Source organism: Pipistrellus kuhlii, unplaced genomic scaffold (genome assembly GCF_014108245.1).
Source record: "Pipistrellus kuhlii isolate mPipKuh1 unplaced genomic scaffold, mPipKuh1.p scaffold_m20_p_2, whole genome shotgun sequence".
Taxonomy (NCBI): Eukaryota; Metazoa; Chordata; class Mammalia; order Chiroptera; family Vespertilionidae; genus Pipistrellus; species Pipistrellus kuhlii.
In genome coordinates, this window is record NW_023425515.1 from 172,465,422 (window position 1) to 172,483,617 (window position 18,196).

The 18,196-nt window shown below is 42.6% G+C and overlaps 1 protein-coding gene across 5 annotated transcripts in view; it reads left to right on the forward strand.

The window, feature by feature from the left end:
- MTF1 (metal regulatory transcription factor 1) overlaps window positions 1-18,196 on the forward strand; it is a 44,147-nt gene that overhangs the window by 17,584 nt on the left and 8,367 nt on the right. For all 5 annotated transcript variants that reach the window (XM_036445502.2, XM_036445501.2, XM_045584837.1 and 2 more), the window contains exons 3-9: window positions 3,181-3,419; window positions 4,816-4,947; window positions 7,041-7,114; window positions 7,559-7,695; window positions 10,714-10,791; window positions 16,530-16,632; window positions 17,290-17,885. In XM_036445502.2, the coding sequence (XP_036301395.1) occupies window positions 3,181-3,419; window positions 4,816-4,947; window positions 7,041-7,114; window positions 7,559-7,695; window positions 10,714-10,791; window positions 16,530-16,632; window positions 17,290-17,885 (1,359 nt within the window). The remainder of the gene's footprint in view (window positions 1-3,180; window positions 3,420-4,815; window positions 4,948-7,040; window positions 7,115-7,558; window positions 7,696-10,713; window positions 10,792-16,529; window positions 16,633-17,289; window positions 17,886-18,196) is intronic.

Here is an 18,196-nt window from a genome sequence, read left to right on the forward strand (position 1 = left end):
TTTCCCCAAGGCTATACGGTTAGTAGCCGCAGGGGCTGGAATCTGAGCCTGCTGTAGTTTGCAGGTCAAGTGGGCTACTATCTGTGTACTGGACCTGTTTCTTAGCTTCTAGCTTACATGTCTGACTGGCTACTAGACATTTCCACCTGGAAGTCATGGCAGTGCCTCAACCACAACTCCTCATCTCTCTCCCAGCCCCCATCCAGCCCCAGTTGGTGGTATGACCATCTCTTTAATCATCCGGGCATAATCTCGGGGGTGGATCTCGACTTTGCCTCTTCCTGACTCCTTTTGACCCAATTGTCACTACAGCTGTCATTTCTCCCCCTTTAATGTCTAGAACTCATCTCTCTCCAGAACTGTTGTCTTCTTAATCTTTCCCTTCTACTCCAGTCTGTCCTCCACAGAATACCAGAATGCTCTCTCCTAAACCCCAGATCTGAGTGTCTCGCTGTCTTGGTTAAAACCTGTTGTTGGCTCCCCATTGTCCTATTTCTGTACTCCATAGCTTAACTGAGGAGGCTTTGCCTTTTTCTCTCGAGTCTTCTCCTTCCTGTCTTCCAAATACTGCAAGGGTTTTTGTGGTTCACTGTACCAAAAAACGCATTCATTTCTCCATGCAGTTCCCAAGGTGTTAATGACCTCTTTCTGGAATGCCCTCCTGCCCAGTTGGTCTGAGGAAGGCCTTTTCAGTTTGTTCCTTAAAAACAGACTTTAACAGGCAAGCAAAAAGACACCTTCAGTTCAGAGAGAGTACCTTGGTCTCTGAGCCTTCACTGATTTCCAGTCTTTCTGAGAGGGGTTAGTTTTCCCTTTTTTATGCTCCCAAGTACCGTGTGCCTGTTGTTAGGCTCAGCCTGGTGTATAATAACTTGTGCACGTCTGCCTCCTTAAAATTGGCATTTCTTAAAAATAGAGATTTTGGTCTTGCTTACTTTTTCTTATCTGTGATAGCTAACTTGTTGGCTGGGACGTAGTAGTTCAGTAACTGCTGAATGAATAACACCACTGTAGTTAGTAACACTAATATAAACTGAGGCTTTGGAGGAAGGATTAAAGGATGAAGATTTTACTAAAGCTGAAGAATAGACAGTACTGGCACCCTGAGAGGTATAGCATCAGAGATTTACAGAGTATTTTCACAAATGTTTTTTTTTCTTTAAATATATTTTATTGATTTTGAGAGGAAGGGAGAGAGATAGAGAGTTAGAAACATCGATGAGAGAGAGTCATCGATCAGCTGCCTCTTGCACACCCCTTACTGGGGATATGCCCGCAACCAAGGCACATGCCTTTGACCGGAATCGAACCCGGGACCTTTCAGTCCCCAAGCCGACGCTCTTATCCATTGAGCCAAACCGGTTTCGGCTATTTTCACAAATGTTTTTTTTTTTTTTTTTTTTTAATATATTTTTTTTATTGATTTTGTACAGAGAGGAAGGAAGAGAGATAGAGAGTCAGAAACATCGATGAGAGAGTCATCGATCAGCTGCCTCTTGCACGCCCCCTACTGGGGATATGCCCACAACCAAGGTACATGCCCTTGACCGGAATCGAACCCGGGACCCTTCAGTCCCCAAGCCGATGCTCTATCCATTGAGCCAAACCGGTCCCAGCATATTTTCACAAATGTTTTATTGTCTTTTCTTCTGCTCAAAAGCACTGAGGGACTAAGAAAGGGAGTGGACTGACAATTCTCAGGGGGAAAAGGGTGTGGGGAGTGTGAGAAGAGACTGGACAAAAATCGTACACCTATGGATGAGGACAGTGGTGGGAGGGTAGAGGGCAGGGTGGGAACCAGGTGGAGAGGAGTATTGGGGGGGGGGACAATTGTAATAATCCAAACAATAAAGATTTATAAATAAATAAAATCAGAAAAAGAAAAAGGGGGGGGAAAAAAAAGCACTGTGAAACAGTCAGGGCAGGCATTAATATTCCCATTTTAGAAATAAGGAACCTGAAACTCAGAGAAGTGAAATGAGGTGCTCAAAGTCTTAAACATAAGTGCCAGGATTCAGTCTTCTCCTGCCAAGTTGAATGCTTTTCCTTTGCACCAGTGCAGAGATGGGGAAGGTTTGGGAATAAACCTCCATTTGGAGGTTAAAGGAAAGGAGTGGCTCAGAGAAGATAGAGAGAGCCCCAAGGAATTACTGTGTGCTGTAGGACAGATTTTCAGGAGAGGGCATCAGCCTTGAGATCTTTTTGCAAATGAAGGGAAGTGGGAAAGGATAAAAGAGTTTGACCACCAGGAATTCAAGAGAATCGTTTCCTAACAGCGAAGCCAGCTTGCCAAGTAGCAAGGAATAAGTGGGCGTTGAGGGAAGTAAAGAAGGCACATGGGAAAACTCTATCAAGGAGTTCGGTGGTAAAAGGAAATCCAGAGTCTAGCCATTTGAGAAATGTCAGGCTAGGCTCCGAGAAACTCATGATACATTGTTTTCATTTTGTAGACTTGAAAATATATACAGTGGATATTTATAAATAAACTATGCTAGTATATACCTGCTAATATGCACATGACTGAGTATATAAAATTTAGGATGTTTTAGACTCAATTTAACATTAGTCAGTTCCAATCAAGATATAGTAGTGCCATAGGGCAGGATGTTTGACTTAAACTGAAGTAAAATTTTATTTGTTTGTCGTTTTGTTTTGTTAATCCTCATCCGAGGACAATTTTCCATCGATTTTTAGAGAGTGGAAGGGAGGAGGAGAGACACAGAAAGAAACACACGGATTGGTTGCCTCCTGAATGTGCTCTGACTAAGGCTGGGGATAAAGCCTTCAACCAAGGTATATGCCCTTAATTCAAATCAAACCCAGGACCCTTCAGTCTGCAGGCTAACGCTCCATCCACTGAGCCAAACGGGCTAGGGCCGAATTTGAATATAGGTAACTGAAAGAGTGTATGCCCACCTTTACAGGGTAGATGTATACTAAAGTCTGCAAACACCCTTCTTATAGTCACTTAGATAGTCGCCTCTCTACAAGCTAGCTATTCCCCGTTACTCATTATTTTTGTCCAGGTTGATTGGATCAGCAGGAAAATAGCCCTACTTTGTTGTTAGAGGCCGTTTTCTGTGTTTCCGTGTCATCTACATCTCCTGGAGGCCACGCTCAGGGGCAGCTAGAGCCTGGGCAGCTATTTGTCTTGTTGCTGAGGTGTCCTCTGTCTGCCAGGTAAAGCGGTACCAGTGCACCTTTGAGGGCTGTCCCCGCACCTACAGCACAGCAGGCAACCTGCGCACCCACCAGAAGACGCACCGAGGAGAATACACCTTCGTCTGTAACCAGGAGGGCTGCGGCAAGGCCTTCCTCACCTCCTACAGCCTCAGGATCCACGTGCGAGTGCACACGAAGGAGAAGCCATTTGAGTGCGACGTGCAGGGCTGTGAGAAGGCATTCAACACGCTGTACAGGTCAGCCTTCTCCCCGCTGTGCCAGCAGCTCTGCCCTCGCTGTCACCATTGCACAGCAGAGTTCTCTTTCCGGGCTTTAAAGAGCTCAGCTCTGCTCAGCTGTTCATAGGGGATCTTGTTATTTGAAGGTTGACTAAAAATGATGGCACATTTGTGTTCAGATTTTGTTTCTCCTGTAGTGCCATCCTGGCCTGGGGATTTGAGTATTTGGCATGGAGTGCTATCTGCCTTGGCTCAGAACCTTGGTCCTAAGGCTTCTGTCATTTTCTTTCCTATCTCACTTTCAGAAAGATTACTTTCTGCCTAGCCTGAGAAATGGGAAGTGGTCCGCTCATTCGCTACTACCCTTTTCTACCATTGGGTGTAAAATAGCAAACATAACAAGAGCTAACATTTCTGAGGCGCTCACTGTGTGCAGGGCACTCATCTGAGCGCTAATCCTCACAGCACTAATAAGTAAAGGGAAGCCCAGCAAGGTAACTGGCTCAGGGTCCAGTAGGAGGTGGGACCAGGATTTGAGTCCCAGGCTCCAGAGTCATGCTCATACCACTATGCTCTATACTTATCGTTGAGCAAAACATTTTGGAATATAGAATTCTGGTGCCCTTAATCCCTTTATTTTATTTTTTACTATTTTTAAAACATTTTTAATCCTATCAAGGTTATACATTCTCAGTGTTTACAGAGTAGATAGTTCTAATAGGTTTATTATCAATACAAAAGATGTACCTCCCCATTTCTCCCCCTTCACAGCAACCACTTTCTACTCTTTTAGCTTAATATTAATATTTTCATATCTACTTCCATGCTTTTAAATATTAGGCTCATATTGCTTCTTTTTAAAAAATATATATATTTTATTGATTTTTTACAGAGAGGAAGGGAGAGAGATAGAGGGCTAGAAACGTCGATGAGAGAGAAACATCAACCAGCTGCCTCTTGCACACCCCCTACCGGGGATGTGCCCGCAACCAACGTACATGCCCCTGACCGGAATCGAACCTGGGACCTTTTAGTCCGTAGACCGACACTCTACCACTGAGCCAAACTGGTTTCAGCATATTGCTCCTTCTTTATTTTTCCACATTAGGATATTAACTTCCCACTATGGCGTTAAGGATTAAGTTCTATTTCCTCCTTTCTCCCCTGCCCCCATCTCCATCACACTTGGTCCTTCCCTAAAACCCATTCTCCCAATGTTATTATTCTATTTCCAGTATGTATTATTTTTTATTAAATCAGTATTCAGTATTTTCTTAGCCGTAAATGAAATTACTTCTCTCATAAAAGATCTTACTTGCCAGTAGCTTATGCACTTGACCCTGAAGGCGGTTAAGCTGTGTGGGAGGCTCTGTAATACATCATGACAAAGGGCCTTTCTCTGGCTATCTTACAGGCTGAAAGCACATCAGAGGCTTCACACAGGGAAAACATTTAACTGTGAATCTGAAGGCTGCAGCAAGTACTTCACCACACTCAGCGATCTGAGGAAGCACATTCGAACCCATACAGGAGAAAAGCCATTTCGGTAGGTCTTACTGTTTTCTATTTGTCACCTATCAGGTTCCAGCTGGGTGTCTTGATGCACTCTGAAACTTTTTTATGGAAAGAAACTTCCCGTCACTAGTCCTTTGGCAGTGCTCGCTCTCCCCAGGATGGCTATGACCAGTTACTGCCACGGGAGGGAGGATAATGAAGTCCAAGGGCACCCTCATTCTGGATGATGGCTTCCTGCCTCATTCTTCCTTTTATTTTGCAAAGCATTTGTTGCAGCTCACTTATGTGGTAGGATTTTTATTAGTGCTAGAGAAATACTGTGATACAGGTTCTCCTCTTGAGAAATTTAGTCTGGTAACGAAGAACCACAGGCAACCAGACAGTATCTGAGACTGAGATGCCCAGAGTGCTTTGGGCATAGGGGAAGGGATACTTTCCTGACAGTCGGTGGGAAGAGTAGGAGTCAAAGGGGGAAAGGAGGAGTAGCACTACTTAGGCTAGTGGTGCAAGTAAGTATTTTATTTTTTTACTGGTTTAGTGGTTTCTTCAATATCTCCCATGTATACACAGATTTTTATATATATTTAAATTTATGTACTTATACATATACTTAATAGATAGAAGTATAGATGTTTAAGCTTAAAGGAAAGACTTGTATCATCTTCTGTGTTCATAGCATGTAGCATGGTTCTGGACATTCAGTAGAAATTCAGAAACAACTTAGTGAGATAATCAGTTCATAAGGATTCCCACTAAATATAATACAGATGAAAATTGCACACAAACAATGGTTTTGACTTGTCTGGAAAGATTGCTGTTATTGTCATGGTATTGTTATTGTCATGTCATTCATACCTTTCCCTTCTTGAATCACTCATCTCCTCATTAGGATAGCAGGAAATTGAAAAGTCTTCAAGGACAGTCACCTCTTACACACCAATTAAAAGTAATTGTATTTTAAAATGACAGCTGCTTTTCTGAGTCAGGTCCCTCTAAAGCAAATGTGTCAAACACAAGGCCCGCGGGCCAAATCCGTCCCGCCAGGCCTTGCAGTGTGGCCCGCATCGCGCTGTCATCACTGCACTCCGCTGCGTTTCCATCACAATGACAGTTTATGACTGTTCAGTAAACCATTCGGCCCGAGATTTAGGCTGGATTTTAGATTTTGGACCCGTCTCTGATTGAGTTCGACACCCCTACTCTAAAGCAAGAGTATTTAGATTCTTCTTGGTTACCCTCCAGATGCTATGACACTTAAGGTACCTCTTTCCCCTTAGGGCTGTTGAGGGGACTCTGATTTCTGTTCAGTCATAGGCATTTTTGTGATGTTAATATTGCTAACTTTTCTTGAATGTTAAATGGGACTTGAGATATGTAATTAGAAAGTAAAATGCTTTAGAGAAGATTTCTATTTAAAGAAATAAAATATTTTAGCTTTCAAGAAAATACATTCATTCATATAAATAGTAATCAAATGCCTGCTGTGTGCAAGAGTTACAGCAAATGTCAAGAACTGCATGGACCCTGCCCTCGAAGAGTTTACAGTCTAGTGAACAGATAACGAATGTGTACACAGGAGATAAAACAAGATTAGAAAAATCACAGATGCCATAAAAGAAGCTAAATGCATAGGCGTTCTGAGGAGGGAAAGATTACTCCTAGCTTTGATTATCAAGAAAGTAAAGGAAGAAGTAGATCTGACCTAAACTGAAGATTACAGATAATGATTTTGTTCTAGTGCTGTTTCAGGCTCCACACCTTTGAGAGCCCCTGTGCCCATTGTTGGTATTTCTAATCCTGCACTGGCAGTAGGTTTCCCAATGGGCTCTCATTGTCAATAGAATACTGTTAAGTAATTCATCAAAAGGCTTTTCTTGTCAGTGCTCTCAATAGTGCCTTTTCTATTGCACAAGAAATACTTATCCTGGGCCATCAGCTCTCTCTGAGCTCAGATTTGTCACCTTACTTTTCCAGGGACTTGTCATTCCCTTGTCTAAATCTAATTTTGTTGACATGATCTTGCTGTTCTGAACATTTGTTTGAGTCTGTATTTATAAGAGATGTGAAGATAAAGAGCTATTAGCTGATGACTGCTGTTTCTTTTTGCTTAAACCACATGTTTAGGTGTGATCATGATGGCTGTGGAAAAGCATTTGCAGCAAGCCACCACCTTAAAACTCACGTTCGTACACATACTGGTGAGTTTAAGTTCATTTTTATTTTAATCTTCGGAGAGCCAGTAAATACCATGTTTCTGTTGAGACCTGTAGAGCTCTGTGGAGGGAGGGAGCCTTATCAGCTTAGCCTTCACCTATGATGTTTGACTTACTTTCAGAGGTAAAGGATCTAAAGGTTGGACTCAGGAATCCAACCTTAAGAAATGAAAACAGTACAGAGATACTCAGTAAAAGAACCTGGAGGGGAACTAATCTCTTCAAACTTCCCAGAGCAGGCAATTCTCAGTGCTTTACTCTCTACATTGAGTTTTAGGATTAAGATGGTTAACATATAACTTATCTAAGGTTTAATAGCTAGTAATCCCAACTCTCATAAGAATACTTCCCTGTTTTAGGGAATGGTAGGTGTCTTAACTCCGTGAAATGACTTCATGGTCAAATTAACATTACTTGTCATTCTTGCAGGTGAACGACCCTTTTTCTGTCCCAGTAACGGCTGTGAGAAAACATTCAGCACTCAATACAGTCTCAAAAGTCACATGAAAGGTCACGATAACAAAGGACACTTATACAATGCACTTCCAACTCACAATGGATCAGAGGTGTGCAGTGTTTTCTCTCTAGCTTTGAACTGGGTACTGCAGAATAGCAACCATTGTTTGGGTATCAAAATAAAAGGTCAAAACATCTTCTCTGTGTATCTGTTAGCGAGAGGGAAGAAATCAGGGCCAAGATCTATGTCTTGGGGATGGAGTGGTAAAAGCCAGATTCTCACCAGACTCTGTGCCTTAGCCCTTGGTTCAGCGCCCCCTCCTTCCCATCAGGTGTGTGGAAGAGGTCTTGAAATCCGAGGTCTAGAGTGGCTTCCAAAGGCCAGCCAGATGCTCCAAAAGGGTGTATTTCCCCTTGAATATCTATAAAATGGTTTATCTGTACTTGAGTTTGGAACACAAATTAATGCTTTACCTCACACACCCATTAATCTGTCATTGGAGAACCAGGAAGAGGCTGAGTGGTCCCTTTACCTTCTGAATAGTTTGCAGACCAGAAGGTTTGACCATCACCAGTTTAAGGCACTGACCCACAGAACAAGCCTCTGCAAAGTTTTAGGCAGTTTTGTCTAGTCTTTGACAAGTTCCTCCACCATATTTCCCTCTCCCCCAGCTCATTTCAAGAGATCCTAGGGTGAATTTACTGTTCCTACTGATAATGTGGTATTGGGTACTTAACATAGGTCTTTTAAACCTAGAAAGTGAATACTATTATTATCTTACTATTTCATAATTAAAGAAACAAACTGACCCCCTTTTGTATAATGAGGTCCTTAAAGTATATAATATGATTTTGATTTGGGGAGAGACAGCATACTTTAATTCTGTGTTTGCAACTTTTAAACAACAGTCTCTCTCCCTGTGTTTTATTAGTAACAATAACTAACACTTACTGAGTGTTTGCTGTGTGCCAGCCACTGTGCTAAGTGCTTTTTTATGTTTTACCTCACATGAGCTCTTTGAGGTCAGTACTGTTGTTATCCCCATAGTACTGATAAAGACACTGGAGGCAAGAAGAAATGATTTGTCTAAGTGACCAGAGTTTGTAATTAGGCTTATTGGGCAGGCAGTCTGATTCCACAACCTGGTTCCCGATCCCTGTGTTGTAGGAGGCCAAACCGCATGTGTTATGAGGACTGCAGCTCCAGAGCTCAGCTGTCTGAACTCAGATCTAAGCTCAGGCACTAATCGGATGACCTTAGGCAAATGGCTTCGTTATGCCTTGGTTTCTTCTTCTGTAAAACCAGATATAAATATTAAGATTTGAGAGTCTTTGTCTGCTAAACTGCATTTATGAGGTCATGATCCGTTTTCTGACTTTGGTAGTAATCCAAGGATAGTTTCACTGTTGACCACCTGTACGCCTTGGAGGTCCCAGTGCTCAGTGCTCAGACCTCTCCTTTGGATCACTCATCACCTCCCAGTGGAAGGAGTCTCCTCCAGCCCCAGGCTTTAAGTGCATTTAGGGTGCCTTTGAGTCCTAGATTCATAGTCAGCCTGGATCTCTTCCTGAACTTTAGACTTGTACATTCAATCTCCCACTTGACATCTCCACCCAGATATCATCTGCTCTTCTCCGACTTGACATGTACAAACCTGTTCCTCCTGCAGGCTTTCCATCTTAGTAAGCGGCACCTGTTTTTCTACTGGCACAGGCCAGAAGTCTTAAGAGTTGCTGTTTTTCTCTCATAATTTACATTTAGTAGCAAAGTCCATTAGCATTACCTTGAAAACATATAGAATCTGATCACTCTTTCTGGGTACTTCATTCAATCCACTCCCATCTTTTGCCTGATTATTGCAGTAACCTGCTGAGTGGTCTTCTTGGCACTCTCATTCTGTCCCGACACACACCTTTCAACCTGTTATCGAGAGTGATCTGTCTAAACCACAGGCAGGTCATGTCTGTCCTCTCCGCATAACTCTCCAGTAGTTCCTTGTATTGCTTAAAGTCAAAGTCAGAATCTTTACAGTGGTTTACAAGGCCCTACACTCTGGCATAGCCACTTCTCTTCCTCTCGCTTTAGCCATGCTGTCCTGTGGTTCTTTGAACCAGGGAAGCTCACACCTGCCTCCAGGCCTTTGCCCTTTCTGTATCCTCTGCTTGGAACACTTTTCCCGTTTATGCCCTCTTTCCTTTAGAATCTGCTAACTGCTACCTTACCTAAGAGGCCTTCCCTATTCTAATAAAAGGGCAGCTTCTATACCAGCATTCCCTATTCCCTTATCCACTGTAGCACTTATTATCATCTTGTATTCAAATATATTTCTTTGTCCCCTCCCCCATACTCTAAACTCCTGCTAGAATATAAGCTGTATAGTTGCAGGGTCTTGGTTTTGTTCATTATTGTATCCCTGGGTCTGGAACAGTGCCTAATACATAGTAGATGCTCAGTGAATATTTGTTGAATGCAAGCATGAATGGAAACATCTAATCCACTAGGTAAGCAGGGTTACCACAAAGTACGTGGACTGATACTGGCATTCTAGAAATCCAGAGTTGAGGGTTGGCCTAGGCAGCCGTATTTTAATAGTCAGTCCTCATAACGCTCTGAGGAAGGATCCCTGAGATGCCCATATTGAGGACACAGGGATGTGGTGGGGGACTTGCTGCTAGAAGCACTGGGTTTCTGTTCTGTGAATTAGCATATGATTTTGGACAATTCACTGCCACTCCCCATTTTTCTCATTTCAAATGGAAATGTAAAATAATTCTTCAACTTTTATATGAATAGCAAATGAGGTTATGTGAAATTACTTTATAAATGATAAGACCAATTATACAATACAAATACTGTTTCATATTACCATGGCTTTTGTTACTCTAGAGCCTTAGTTGGGAGATAATTCTTAAATTTTTTACTAATCATCTTTAAGAAGTGTAAGAGATTCTTTTAAGAATATCAGGATTTTAAAAATTGAAGTAGTTTCTATAGTCCTTGTTTAGATGGTTTACATCTAGACATTTGGGGCATGATCATCGGATGTTTTAGTACATGATATGCTACTATAAATCCTGATTTTTTATTTTATTTTTGATACTCAATAAGAATTTTTTCTCTTTCACAGGATGCAAATCACTCGCTTTGTCTGAGTGACTTGAGTCTTCTGTCCACAGATTCTGAATTTCGAGAAAATTCCAATACAGTAAGTATAGCTGTGATATGGGTACTAGAAAAAATAAGTGCAAGAATTGAGCACTTGAGTTGGTGAGAAAATTGAGGGAGACCAGTTTTTGAAGTCTTCCAAATTTAGTTGTGTTCAGTTCACAACTATTCAATGCAATAGGAACAGAGACTAAATTACTATTTAAGGTTTAGAGTTTTCTGATTTTATTTCTGTGTTATTGTTTTTTAATACGAGCTCTCAGAGAGAGGTTGTTCTTTCTGATACCTAATGCCTTTTGATCCAGATCACTCACTTGATAACCTCCTGGCCTCAGAAAATTTCTTTCTTTATTCATTGACCAAATATTTATCAGGTGCCTACTCCATCAGGCAGTGTACTGGTGCTGAGCTTGTAGTGGTAAAAATGTAGGTGTGGTTTGTCCTTGAGGAGCTTAAAATTAGTCTATAAAGGAGAACCCGAATTCCAGTCTCCAGACTTTTGAAACCCCACCAGTCGGATCTGAGTCAGTCTTTTCCTTTCTTTGAGCTCCCTACATTGGGGTTTTTAAGGCACCCTCCTCTTTGGGCCCCCTGCTAAAGGAAACCCCCTCTCCAGTTCACTGTTAGGCATTTCTCCTCCTCTCCCATGGCTCCGTGATGTGCCTTACAGACCAACTGCATTAAGCCTTATCTCATGCTGCTCCTTGAGAATCTGTGTGCTTTACTGTGTCACCAGCACAGGTTGTTAGTGTGCAATTTTGTTGTTTTTCTTTGCTAAATAAATATAGCTTAGGTTAGAGTTTCTGGGTATATACACGATAAATAAGAAGGAATCAGTGCGATAGGAACAGAGACTGAATGACTCAGGAATGCTGTGAAAAAGTATTTCTCAAAGTGGAGTAATCTGCAGCACTTCTGCTAGCGCAGGTTCTTGCTGCCACCCCAGCATTTCCTATTCCCTTACCTGCCCCAGGTCCCTGGGAGTGGTACCTACACTACATTTTTATATACGCAGCCCAAGGCCTGGGTCTGGTCATGGCAGAGTCACTCTTATCAGACAACTCTCGCATAGAAAACAACGAGATAGCCCTACTAGTGTGGCTCAGTGGTTGAATGTCAACCTATGAACCAGGAGGTTGCAGTTTAATTCCTGGTCAGGGGACATGCCTAGGTTACAGGCTCCCTCCCCAGTAGGGGGAGTTCAGGAGGCAGCTGATCAATGATTCTCTCTCATCGATGTTTCTATCTCTCCCTCTTCCTTCCTCTCTGAAATCAAGAAAAATACATGTATGTTTTTAAAAAGATAACTATATATTTGGACAGAATATAAAAAAAACAACTACTCGAAGGCACCAGAGAGCAACCCAAATAGGCAGAGGTAACCCTTGGAAGAAGGGGCCACCTGAAAGTTAGCAAAGCATTTGGCTGGGTTTTCAGGTTTTATCACTTACCTGCTCAGTGCCAGCTCCGGTTGACACCAAGCAAGGTGGCTAACGCTCAGTAAACACTCAGTGCTACTGGCATGATAATCCAGAGGGCAGAGGGCAGGGCTACCAAAGCTCCTAGAAAATAAGGGGGCATAGCCTGGAAAGGAGAGAACCACAAAGGGGGAGCCCCAAGTTATCTGTGTAAACTCTGCCCAGATCTCTAGTTGACCCCTGAACTGTGGCTGTGTTGGGCAGACCCTAAGTAGCCCAGCTAAGGCTAAAGAATTGAACAAAGATTGCAGCTGCTGTCCACTGCAGGGAAGAGAGTGTGGTGCTGGAGTTCGCCCAGTCAATGGAATGTTAAAGCAAACACTCTTCCAAGTGTCAGAATCCAGAGTTTTCCTGTAACATGTCATTTGCAATGTGCAGAGTAACCCAGAATTAGTAAACATGAAAGAAACAAAACCATTATCCCTATGCAAGAGGAAAAGTAATCCTATGAAGACCCACCACAAGATACCCAGATGGGCCCTAACCAGTTTGGCTCAGTGGATAGAGCATCAGCCTGGGGACTCAAGGGTCCCAGGTTCGATTCCGGTCAAGGGCATATATACCTTGGTTGCGGACACATCCCCAGTGGGGAGTGTGCAGGAGGCAGCTGATCAATGTTTCTCTCTCATCAATGTTTCTAATTCTCTATCCCTCTCCCTTCCTCTCTGTAAAAAATCAATAAAATATATTTTAAAAAAGAAAATGCCAGATGTTAGACTTGGTGGACAAGGATTTTTTAAAAAAATTCTCACTCGAGGATGTGTTTTACTGATTTTTATATAGAGAAGAAGAGAGAGGGAGATAGAGAGAGAAACATTGATTGGTTGCCTCTGTATTCCCTCCCCTGGGGATCAAACCCATAACCTATGTATGTGCCCTGACTGGGAATCAAACCCTTAATCTTGCAGGTACCGACAATATTCCAACCAACTGAGCCACACTAGCAGGACTTCAGACAAGGATTTTTAAGTAGCTCAAAGGAATGAGCTTATAATGATTGAATATATAGAAAATATCAGCAGAGAAATAGACTATTAAAAAAAATGTACCAATTGGAAATTCTGGAACTGAAAATTTATGTGAAATAAAATATTCACTGATGAGCTTAGCAGCAGATTGGAAATGACAGAAGAAAGAATCAGTTAAGTTGAAAATAGATCAGTAGAAATTAACCAACCAGAAGGGGAAAAAACCAAACCACTTTAAATAAGCACTTCATATGATTTTTATGCATATTCGCATTTCAGAGCTTACGCTCTAAAAGAAATGTCTGTATTGGGTAGCCTTTTTGCCCTCTGAGCTGTGCAGCCTAAGATTTCTAGTTATAATAGCTCTTTAATCTCAGATTGTGTTAAATAGTTTAGTGGTTTGCTCCTGGCTAGGGCTGTGACGGATGATTGAGGAGCTTTCTGGAGCCTGGGGTCACCCGGTGAGGAATCTTGGTATGAGGGAACATTAAGTACGTACTTATAAAAAACAGGACTGCTTTCCTACTACAGTTTACATCAGCAAGAGAGAGGCTGCTCTATCCCTTGGGGTCAAATTATATATTATGCCCTTACTACCCAGCATTTATTTCAGAATTGGGAATAGTCTCATTTTTAGCCTTTCAAGCTAAGGCTATACATTCCTTGAAGTCATAAGAATAATTTTGCATTGTTCGCCAGGACCTGTTTGGCTCAATGGATAGAGCGTCGGCTTGGGGACTGAAAGGTCCCAGGTTCAATTCCGGTCAAGGGCATGTACCTTGGTTGTGGGCATATCCCCAGTAGGGGGTGTGCAAGAGGCAGCTGATTGATGACTCTCATCAATGTTTCTGACTCTCTATCTCTCTCCCTTCCTCTCTGTACAAATTCAATAAAATATATTTTTTTTTTAAAAAAAGAATAATTTTGCATTGTTTTACTTTGCTTTAAAGAAATTGATTGTTAACATGAAATGGTAAATAAATACACCTTAATTTGTTCTTTCTATTTCCCTCGGGTATCTGGATAGTTTCTAATTTGGGGCCATGATGAATAGTGCTGTGAACACTCTTGTGCATAATCTTTTGGAGTCATGCAGGCTCATCAGTCAACAATGTTATTGTTGATGATTTGTAAACAAGAAGAACAAAAAACAACCAAGAGGAAGTTGCAAAGTTTATGGTTTAGTGGTAGTTGTTAGCCCACTATTTTTCAAATTGAGTTGTACCTTGCTGTGACCGGTGTGTCTCAGGGGATTGAGCATTGGGCTGCTCACCCGAAGGGTTGCTGGTTCCATTTCCAATCAAGGGCACATACTTGAGTTATCGGCTTGATCCCTGGTCCCGGTCAGGATGCATGCGAAAGGCAGCCAATCAATATGTCTCTCTCACATAGACCTCTCTCTCTCTCTCTCTCTCTCTCTTCTCGCTCCTCTCTCTCTTCACTCTCCTTCTACTTTCTCTAAAAATCTATGGGAAATATATCCTTGGGATTAACAATAACAAATGATTGTATCTCATTATTGGTTTATAAAATAGTATTTATAATCAGCATTTTAAGAACATCAATAGAATAGAAAATATTAGAAGACATTGGGTATAGTAAGGATAAGCTCTATTTCATAAAATCTCACTTCAGTTATACACATGGATATGTATGTTATATGAAATATCTATGTGTGTGTGTGTACATATATCTGTATATATATATATACACACATATCGATACATACTCCATAATGTAAAATGTACTTCTTTGTATTACAATTAAAACTTTGAGGGCCACTGTCCTCCCTGTGGATGGAAGCTGGAAGGCTCACATAGATTTCTGCCTTCATCTCTGTCACACTGGCAGTCAGAGCCACCGAACTTCCCCTCTCAGCCTTCCAGATGGTGGGATCATGCTAGAGTAATTGACTCAAAAGGGCAGTTTCCTCTCTGAGGACCTCCAGTGGGCGGACTGTTCTGCTGGGCACACTTTGCCCAGCCCCAGAGCGATTCTTCCCCCACAAGCAGAGTTGTTGTAGAATGACCTTAAAGTACAAGTAGTCATTGGGGCTATCTGGCTGGCAGATAGGTTTTGTTTGGTTTATACGGTGTTTTTAAATGGATTTCAGTTACTTGCTTTTAATGACAAGTCAGTAGTCTTCACCAAATGATCCAAATTTGGGAATGTGCTTGAGCTCTGGTGCTTCCCATCCTGCAGAACCAAGTGGCAGGATTCCACTGAAGTTCCCTCCCCTTGTCCCTTGCTTCACTTATTTGTAGGACTTGTCTAGACTCTTGGAGGTTGCCTTTGCAACTCTTGTCCTACAAAATGAATGAGTAGAGATGGATTGCAGATAAAAGAATTGGTGTTTTCCCCTTCCCTTAACTAACAGGAAGCCTGGAGGTGGTCGTTTTATTTTATTTTCAAAAAATATATTTTTATTGCTTTCAGAGAGGAAGGGAGAGGAAGAAAGAGAAACATCAATGATGAGAGAGAATCATTGATAGGCTGCCTCCTGCACACGCTCTACTGGGGACTGAGCCTGCAACCTGAGCTTGTGCCCTTGACCAGAATCGAACCTGGGACCCTTCAGTCCACAGGCCACACTCTTTCCACTGAGCTAGAGCGAGGTGGTCATTTTATTTAATGCTTGTCAAGACTCAGGTCCTCAGAGTAATATGTGTTTGTTTGTTTCACATTTTATCTTTATAAATGCTGCTGATTCTTTCTTATTTGTAAGTTACAAAGAATCAATGTAATGACAAGACAATAGTGCATATAAAAGGATCACTATTGCCTGTCATTAAGAGTTCTTTACAGTGGTTGATTCATTACCAGGTATACATATTAGAATATTATAGATGTTGTGTAATGACTTGAAAATTATTAACAATATATTATTACATGAGAAAAACAAGTTGCAGGTAATGGGTATTATTCGATCCCATTTTATGTAGGATTTGGTCTTAGAGTATGGGTTGGCACACTTTTTTTGTAAAGGGCCAGATAGTAAATATATTACACTTTGTAGAGCATACGGTCTCGTCACAACTCCTCAGCTCTGCTGTTGTAGCTGGAACACAGTAAATGAACAAGCATGCCTGTGTGCCAGTAAGCATTAGGGAAGCGGGCATTCAGCTGATAGTCAGCTTGTCGGGTTCTGTTTTAGAGTATTTGAGGACCCAGTGTTGAGTGTCTGAGGTTTAGGGACATAGATGTCACCTGAAAAGGAAAAGTTAGAAACAAGAAGCATATCAGAAGATCAAGTGGTTGCGCTGCTCTGTGTCCTCTCATTGTGAAGAATTGCCTCCGATGGCGGGTCTCACATCTTTGTCTTTGTCCATCAGACACAGGGCCAGGACCTCAGCACACTTTCACCAGCAACCATCTTTAAGTCCATGTTCCAGAATTCAGACGATACGGCAATTCAGGAAGATCCTCAACAGACAGGTTTGTTATGCGGTCTCTCTTCCTGCCCAGATCTCAGCACTGGGAAGGGGAATTCACACGCTGACTCTCTGAATGATGGCATGGTGAAAGATTATTTCAGTTTCTTTGAATGAAGTGACTTTCAGTGAGGGGTTAGAAAAGTGAGGGCCTTTCAGTTCAATTCCATCTTTTCCCCTACTTCCCTCAGCAAGGGTTTGCTTTTCCCCTAGACCCTCAAAAAGGAGGGTCTCCTTTTCCAAAAGCTCTGGTTGGCTTTAAAAAATGAGAGGAACTGTGAGCTCTTCTGATGTGACACCATTTGTGAGAGGGTAAGATCCTCAGGCTTAGCTCAGACCGTGTTCGAATGAGAATCTGCCTGAAGCCTCGCAGTAGTCAGAAAGGATGTCGAGCCCTGTTTGTAGAAAAGCCTTACAGCGCGTTTTTTTATGCTGAGACCTAAACTAGGTCTTCACATTTCGAAAGGGAGGTTGATTGTGAAGCCTAGTTCTTTGACCAGAGGTGTCATTAAATGAAAAGCAGAAAGCCAGCCTGCTAGCAATGAAGGAATTGGCCCCGCAGACTTCAGCTGTCTTTGGTTTAGCTCCTAGTGACTGTGTTTTTGTGGCTCATGTAAGGCTTGGGACATGTATATATGTTTCTATTTCTTTTTTTTGCCAGCTGCCTTGATTGAAAGTTTTAATGGTGATGCAGAGTCAGTCAATGATGTTCCGCCACCCACAGGAAATTCAGCATCTTTATCTCTTCCACTTGTACTGCAGCCTGGCATCTCCGAGCCACCCCAGCCTCTACTACCAGCCTCAGCAACGTCTGCTCCTCCGCCTGCTCCCTCCTTAGGACCTGGTTCCCAGCAAGCTGCATTTGGCAACCCCCCTGCTCTCTTACAACCTCCAGAAGTGCCTGTCCCCCACAGCACACAGTTTGCTGCTAATCATCAAGAGTTTCTTCCGCACCCTCAGGCACCGCAGCCCGTCGTACCGGGACTTTCTGTTGTTGCTGGGGCTTCCGCATCAGCAGCGGCAGTGACGTCAGCCGTGGCAGCAGTGCCCCAACCACAAAGTACTACTGAACCCCTGCCAGCCATGGTCCAGACTCTACCCCTGGGTGCCAACTCTGTCCTAACTAACAATCCCACTATAACCATCACCCCGACGCCCAGCACGGCTATCCTGCAGTCCAGCCTTGTCATGGGAGAACAGAACTTACAGTGGATATTGAATGGTGCCACCAGCTCACCACAAAACCAAGAACAAATGGTAAGTGTTATGTATAAACAGATCCAGTGGGGTGAAGTGAAGTGGCCTTACATAGGTGACATGTTCAGAGGCTTTTGCTCCAAAAAAGGACAGTGGCTGTCAAGCCCTGAAACATTTAATTCTGTCTCTCGGTCATCTTTCCCAGAATCAGGTGGTGTAAACCCAGGGAATGCTGTGGTCGGACCTACAGTAGGGAGGCAGAGAATCAGGCTTAGGTTTCCCGAGCAATTGGCACTTGAACAAGTATTCCACCTGCATCTAATCCTGTCATCTAGGACAGGAGCGCAGTCAGCCAACTCCCGAGGCCTCAG